At 41.2% G+C, this 7,378-nt stretch overlaps 1 protein-coding gene across 1 annotated transcript; it reads right to left on the reverse strand.

The window, feature by feature from the left end:
* Window positions 1-63: 63 nt before the first annotated feature.
* Window positions 64-6,565, reverse strand: LOC112230231 (mpv17-like protein). Its single transcript, XM_024396437.2, has 4 exons — window positions 5,957-6,565; window positions 5,656-5,726; window positions 1,933-1,962; window positions 64-1,701 (listed from the first exon to the last, which is right to left on the reverse strand). Exons 1-4 carry the CDS (start codon window positions 6,258-6,260, stop codon window positions 1,285-1,287), a joined length of 822 nt encoding a protein of 273 aa, XP_024252205.1. The 5' UTR covers window positions 6,261-6,565; the 3' UTR covers window positions 64-1,284.
* Between the last annotated feature and the right edge of the window lie 813 nt (window positions 6,566-7,378).

The following is a 7,378-nucleotide window of genomic DNA, read 5'->3' on the forward strand; positions in this document are numbered from 1 at the left end:
TTCACTTGGACGTTTTTGATGTGTAAAATAAATGTGTTAAAAGATTCATTACAAAAGAGAATAGACATTGATGAAGTTTTAATTTTAATTTACAATAATACATATATTAAATCTGAGGCAAGGTTAGTCTCACAATAGACTTGGATTGATGTGCTATATCATATTAATCACATTACAATGTATAACAGTTGTGTACTAGTAGAAATACAGATATGTTTTTAGATTGATCCCACAGATACATAATGCCCTGCTAAACATTATGTACTAGTTGGATCGTGTACAGACATGATAGGAAATATAATATACATCATGACAACAGCAGTAGTTTCAGCGTTCTCCACACAATATCTACTGTAATCCCATTTATTCAGACATACAGTACAAGAAATACCAGGCTTCCCTATCAACGTAGCTTCACTGTAATCACCGGCAGAGCCAAGCCAGACACATATTCTAATTAACCCAGTGTAATCACACGAATTGCATTAAAACAAGCTGCCTAAATCAATACCCTGAACATCTGTTTATTAATCAACTGGTCAGCATAATGAGAGCCTTGACAGAAGAAGTCGGAGGGTGGACACAGATGTCTGCTTGGGGAAGCAGATCTGTGATGTGAATATCATCTGCGTAGGAGCCACTTCAGAGTTATGTTCATTCAGGACGTGCAATGGAACATCTTTTCAAACATTTTTTAACGGATAATAATATCAAGCAAAAATCTATATCGAGCATTGATCATCAACTATAGTAAATGGTATTAACATATGTATCTACTACTTTAGATTGGATAAATTATGAATGTTGTCAGAAATATGTGATGTTTGACAGGAGATAGGAAATATTGCAAACAAATAAATAACCAGATTCGTGTATCACTATAACTCAATGCTAATTAGAAATGCACACTCATTCCTTCAGACTTCAGAGATAAGAGCAGAACTTTTCAAATAGCCTACATTGTACAACACACTGATTTTTACAAGTTGTCTGTCAAGAGGGGGGGGGAGATAGAGAGATATAGAGGGGAAGATAGGTGCAGTAGTACAAGCACTTCTAATGTTCAAGTATGGTTTGTTTAAGAATGTTGGATCCAATTGTTATCAATAACAAATTCAATAAATACAAAGTCCCTATGTATAGCAATACGTTACACCCTGCCGACATCTTGTGCAGTAGCATAGCACATTGGAATTGAACGTTTTAAGGTGAGAACATTTTGAGATATAAGATTAGACAGTATTCTTATCTGAAGGTTCTATAGAACTAGAATCTACCAGATATTCATTTTGAGTCCGTGCTTGTATGTGGTCCCTTCTCCTGACTGGGTGTTGTGTCAGTTTGTGCACCCTTGTTCAAACTAGCCTCCACCTCCTTTGTTTGTGCTTGCTCATCCTGCTTAACAGTGGGTGCTTGTGTCTCCTCTTTGGAGCTTGGGTTCTCTGGTTTGGGTCCTTCTCTGTCTAGTTTGGGCCATGTCTGGTCCACTTTTGTCCCTGTCTGGTCCACTTTGGGCCCGAGTTTCTCCGCTTCAGGCTCTGTCGTCGTATCCTGTTTTGGAGTAAACATCCATGCGAGGGCGGCGTTAGCCGTGCCGTCCCCACTCTGACGTGAGAAACACAGGAAGGTGGCCCAGACGAAGGCACAGCACCCTGTGAAGGTGGTCCGCATGTACAGAGGCACCATGGAAAAGTTCAGGAACTAGGAGAGAGGGGAAGGAAGAGATGAGGGGAGAGGAGGAAGAGTGGGAGGTAGGTGAGAAAGCAAAGTCTTGTTCATTGTACATTTGTAAATGTTCATGGAATACAGTAAATATATTATGAAACCGTAATGATTGACATTGTTCAAGTTAGTAGTACTGGGTGGACAGGATGTGTGTGTTCAAGGCTTTCAGATACATTAAGATATGATTATACAAAGACAGTCATTTACCTGCATGAATGGCCAGAACATGAGTCCAGTCTGCAAGAGAAAAGCATAGCAACCATTACAAGATCAGACTTCGTCCATGTTTTTAATGATGTAAAATATATCACTAGCCACTTTAAACAATGCTACCTTATATAATGTTACATACCCTACATTATTCATCTCATATGCATACGTATATACTGTACTCTATATCATCTACTGCATCCTTATGTAATACATGTATCACTAGCCACTTTAACTATGCCACTTTGTTTACTCATCTCATATGTATATACTGTACTCGATGCCATCTACTGTATCTTGCCTATGCTGCTCTGTACCATCACTCATTCATATATATTTATGTACATATTCTTTATCCCCTTACACTGTGTATAAGACAGTAGTTTTGGAATTGTTAGTTAGATTACTTGTTGGTTATTACTGCATTGTCAGAACCAGAAGCACAAGCATTTCGCTACACTCGCATTAACATCTGCTAACCATGTGTATGTGACAAATAAAATTTGATTTGATTTTTAGACTTTGGGCTGTCTAAAACAATAATTTGATTGATTGATTGCAGTACTCATCCATCATTATTGGTCTGTTTCAACAGAACAACGTTTGTATGCAGAGCTCAGGGAGTTGCCCCAAGCCACATTAGTTGGGATTTATTGTAACGTTACCTCTGTATTTATCTAGTGTCATTAATTCATATGCACAGTTGGGGGGAGCAACCTGTACCTTCCCTGCCTCTTCAATTCAAGTTTCCATGTTGACCCTCCACTATGACACCCAGACTCAGCCATGTTTTGACTCCTCCACTATGACCCCTAGACTCAGCTATGTTTCGACCCTCCACTATGACCCCTAGACTCAGCTATGTTTCGACTGCTCCACTATGACCCCCAGACTCAGCTATGTTTCGACCCCCCCCACTATGACCCCTAGACTCAGCTATGTTTCGACTGCTCCACTATGACCCCCAGACTCAGCCATGTTTCGACTCCCCCACTATGACCCCTAGACTCAGCTATGTTTCGACCCCCCACAATGACGCCTAGACTCAGCTATGTTTCGACCCCCCACTATGACCCCTAGACTCAGCTATGTTTCGACCCCCCACTATGACCCCTAGACTCAGCTATGTTTCGACCCCCACTATGACCCCTAGACTCAGCTATGTTTCGACCCCCACTATGACCCCTAGACTCAGCTATGTTTCGACCCCCCACTATGACCCCTAGACTCAGCTATGTTTCGACCCCCCACTATGACCCCCAGACGCAGCTATGTTTCGACCCCCCACTATGACCCCTAGACTCAGCTGTTTCGACCCCCCACTATGACCCCTAGACTCAGCTGTTTCCCCCCACTATGACCCCCAGACTCAGCTGTTTCGACCCCCCACTATGACCCCTAGACTCAGCTGTTTCGACCCCCCACTATGACCCCTAGACTCAGCTGTTTCGACCCCCCACTATGACCCCTAGACTCAGCTGTTTCGACCCCCCACTATGACCCCTAGACTCAGCTGTTTCGACCCCCCACTATGACCCCTAGACTCAGCTGTTTCGACCCCCCACTATGACCCCCAGACTCAGCCATGTTTCAATCTAATTTCACCCCCTTTATATCTTCTTACCAGTGGTTGCTGTTTATGGCCTGCTGTCAGCCTCTTCCTTGCGTGCCAACGGAAATATTCTGCATAAATGTGACTTTGCCTTATCTTCACTTTCGTCAGCTGCACGGTGTTTCCTCCGACACATTGGTGCGGCTGGCTTCCGCGTTAAGCGAGCAGTGTGTCAAGAAGCAGGTCGGCTTGGCAGGGTCGTGTTTCAGAGGACGCATGGCTCTCGACCGTCACCTCCCGAGTCCGTATGGGAGCTGCAGCGATGGGACAAGACTGTAACTACCAATTGGATATCACGAAATTGGGGCGAAAAAAGGGTGAAAAGTACCTCCCCTCCCCCCAAAAAAAATTATGAAAAAAAGAAGGGGGGCTGACTATATGTGATTAAGTGAAAATCTAACACGCAAATATAGAAAATGCGTTGTAGGCTACAGTCAATTTTTGGACAGTTTGTGCAGGATTTTCTTTTGCATAGTTTAGATATGTTTCTGCTTATAATTTTCAACATCTTGGTAGGCTATTTGTTAGTCAACTTGTCTATAATTAGTTACAGTCAGCTTCTCTTCTGTCATTATATGTTGCCCTAGAAGACTAAATAAATCCTTGCTCACCAGAATTTCATAAATCGATAGAATGAATGCTTCAATCTAGTTGACATCAGTAAGGTTTTCTCTGTCATCTTCTTTCACGGAGCAAAGATGTTTAGGGACCGGGGAGAAAACGCAATAACTCAACAAAAAAACTAAATGGGAAAGATCTTCTGTGCAGAATGTCCAAATGGAATCAGTTTGACTGGTTGTACGGAAATAGAAAGCTGTGAAAACGACCCAACATGTTTCTAATAAGATTGCAGTTAGGCTTGCATATTTTATGTGGTTGAAATATTAAGATTTTATGACGCTGATAAAGATACCACCTCTACAGATGATATCTAACTGAGCATTCTCATTCTCTCAAGATGCTGAAAAAAATAAATCATATTTCTCCACTCCTGTCCCCAAGTCAACATTTTGCCTACATTTGGTGTATTATTTTACTGCAAGAAAACTTTATTCTGCAGTAGTTAATATTAAGGCTATGTGAGAGGTTATCAGTGGTGTAAAGTACTTAAGTAAAAATACTTGAAAGTAGTACTTATATAGTTTTTTGGTGTATCTGTACTTTACATTACTATTTATATTTTTGACTACTTACACTTTTACTTCACTACATTCCTACAGAAAATAATGTCTTTTTTCCCCATAAATTTTCATTGACACTGAAAAGTACTCATTACATTTTGAATGCTTAGCAGAACAGGAAAACGGTCAAATTCACGCACTTATCAACAGAATAAGTCATGGTCATCCCTACTGCCTCTGATCTGGCGGACTCACTAAACACACATGCTTCATTTGTAAATGATGTTGGGATGTTGGAATGTTGGAGTGTGCCTCTGGCTATCTATAAATACACAGAAATAAGAAAATGGTGCTATCTGGTTTGCTTATTAAAAGGAATTTGAAATTATTTATACTTTTATTTAAGTAACTACATTTACACTTAAGTATATTCTAAACCAAACACTTTTAATCAAGTGAATCTTTACTCAAGTAAAGACAACTGGGTACTTTTTCAACCACTGGAGGTTATAGACCCAAGGTCAGCCAGATTTTTTATATGTTTTTATTTAACCAGGCAAGTCAGTAGAGAAAAAAAATATTATTTTCAAAATTGGCCTAGGAACAGTGCCATGTTCAGGGGTAGAACGAAAGATGTTTACCTTGTTAGCTCGGGGATTCGAGCTCGCAACCGTTCATTTACTAGTCCAACTCTCTAACCACTGGGCTACCTCCCGCCCCGAGCTCAGCTTCAATTTAACCCATCTGAACAGTAGGCTATAGTTCCCTTGAACTTCCTTATTTAAAGTCCCCGTCTTGTGACTATCTTATTTGTTTAGCGCCTCACAATCATCACGCTTAACATAGCCGGCACTGCGGGTTATGAGTCAACCTGCGCATCACTACTGAGTAGTGGCAGGGTTTATTCCTAACCAACTGACTGACCAGTAAAACAGGGCCCTATAACGAAAGGCATGATTGGAATTTCTCTTCAGACTATAGACCCACCTTATATGTATTCAGGAACTTCTCCCTCCAGTCCTGGAAAATGTCCTCTTTGCCCTCCAAGAAACTCACCCCTAGGGAGAACACAGCTCAGTGTGTTGAGTCAAATATCTATTAGCCTACATTTAGAGACAACAATTGACTTGAATGGCTACTTTATTTGGTTGAAACCAACATTAGTAGGTTTTAAATATCCGATATGTCATAAATGGAGATCACATCTGTTCAAGTCTTCCACGTGACCTCAGTTAGGCCTACATACAGACAGATAGAGTGAACTTTGTTCTCGATCGCTCTGACTAACCTGTGTAGAATACACTAGTGGCCAGGGGGGCGGCTGTGGTCTGGTCCAAGAAAAGTTTACGCACAACCATCCTGACCGAATTCCCGGGAAATCTGCGCTCCAAAAACCGCATCCAGAAGAAGTTAAAGTTGCCATGGAAACTGAAAGCGACCACTGCCACATTGCGTGTGTGCCTCCAGTCCATTTTTTCATTGCGCGAGAACAACTGGTGAACGAAATCCCCGCCGGCAAACAGGCAACCGTAGAGGGTTACGTTGGTTAGCCACGGAAACCTTTTCACGTGTTTTATGAATGCCTTTCTCATGTTGTCGACATCAGAATACAGAACCTTGAATAGAATATGACAAATAAAACGAGGTCGATATCAAGCAGTTGATGGTAGGATGTTCTTCGCCGTCTTCTGTCTGAAAATCCCATTTGGTATCATCTCTCACTAACACATAAGCCTATCTCATTTCGAATGTAACATACATTTCAATACGATTATATTTTGACAAAATATCAACGAATTTCATCAAATAAGCCTAGGCTAAATGAACGTAAAGCAAGAGCATAATACTTGTGGTGAAACCAGCAGAGGGGTTTCGTGCGTAAAATCCGAAACGTCAAGTGACACCATAGCGCCGCACTGAATTCTGCATAAAATGGGAACGCCCCCCGTGACGTAAATCAGAGCAGAAAGACACCATATTCAGGAGGAGCTTATTGGCTACTGTATTACAGTCCTGCACACAGATCTCAAGCAGACGATCATTTAAAGATGCTATCTTTATTATAAAACCTTTATAATAGAATAGGATTTTATCTTAAATGTTATAAAATGCACAAAGCCCATAATGTGCACTGTGCAAAGCCAACTATGTTTTTCAATGCTATACAACACCAGTCTCCACTGTAAAATGTGCAGAATAAAAATATAGACAGCAGGAACTTCACTAGTAAATAGTAACAAAAAACGGAAATATTCTGCATAAATGTGACTTTTTGCTAATCTTTACTTTCATCTCCTTCTGTTCCTGAAACAGTCTTTCAAACGCATCTTTCAGATCTTACTGCTTCTGCCCACCTCTGCCCACCTCTGCTTTCAGCTCATATTGCTTTTGCATGTCCACCTCTGCTTTCAGCTCATTTAGTTCCTGGTTGTGTTTAGGTCTGCTTTCAGCTCATGTAGTTCCTGGTTCTGTTTAGAACCAGTTCCTCTTTAGCCTCTTAAACGTGTCTTCTGCATCATCAGTCACTTAAAATGGGGGGGCGACACAGACAACATACATGACTACAGAAAGTACTGTATTAATATAAATTAAGTTTATAATGGTACAGCCAGAATAGGACTGGCAACCATCTGAGCCTGGTTTTCTGCCCACTGTGCTTCTGCTTCTTCTGTCACGACCGTCTGAAGAAGAAGGACCAAAGCGCAGCGTG

The sequence above is a fragment of the Oncorhynchus tshawytscha genome, linkage group LG32 (assembly GCF_018296145.1).
Source record: "Oncorhynchus tshawytscha isolate Ot180627B linkage group LG32, Otsh_v2.0, whole genome shotgun sequence".
NCBI classification, from domain to species: Eukaryota; Metazoa; Chordata; class Actinopteri; order Salmoniformes; family Salmonidae; genus Oncorhynchus; species Oncorhynchus tshawytscha.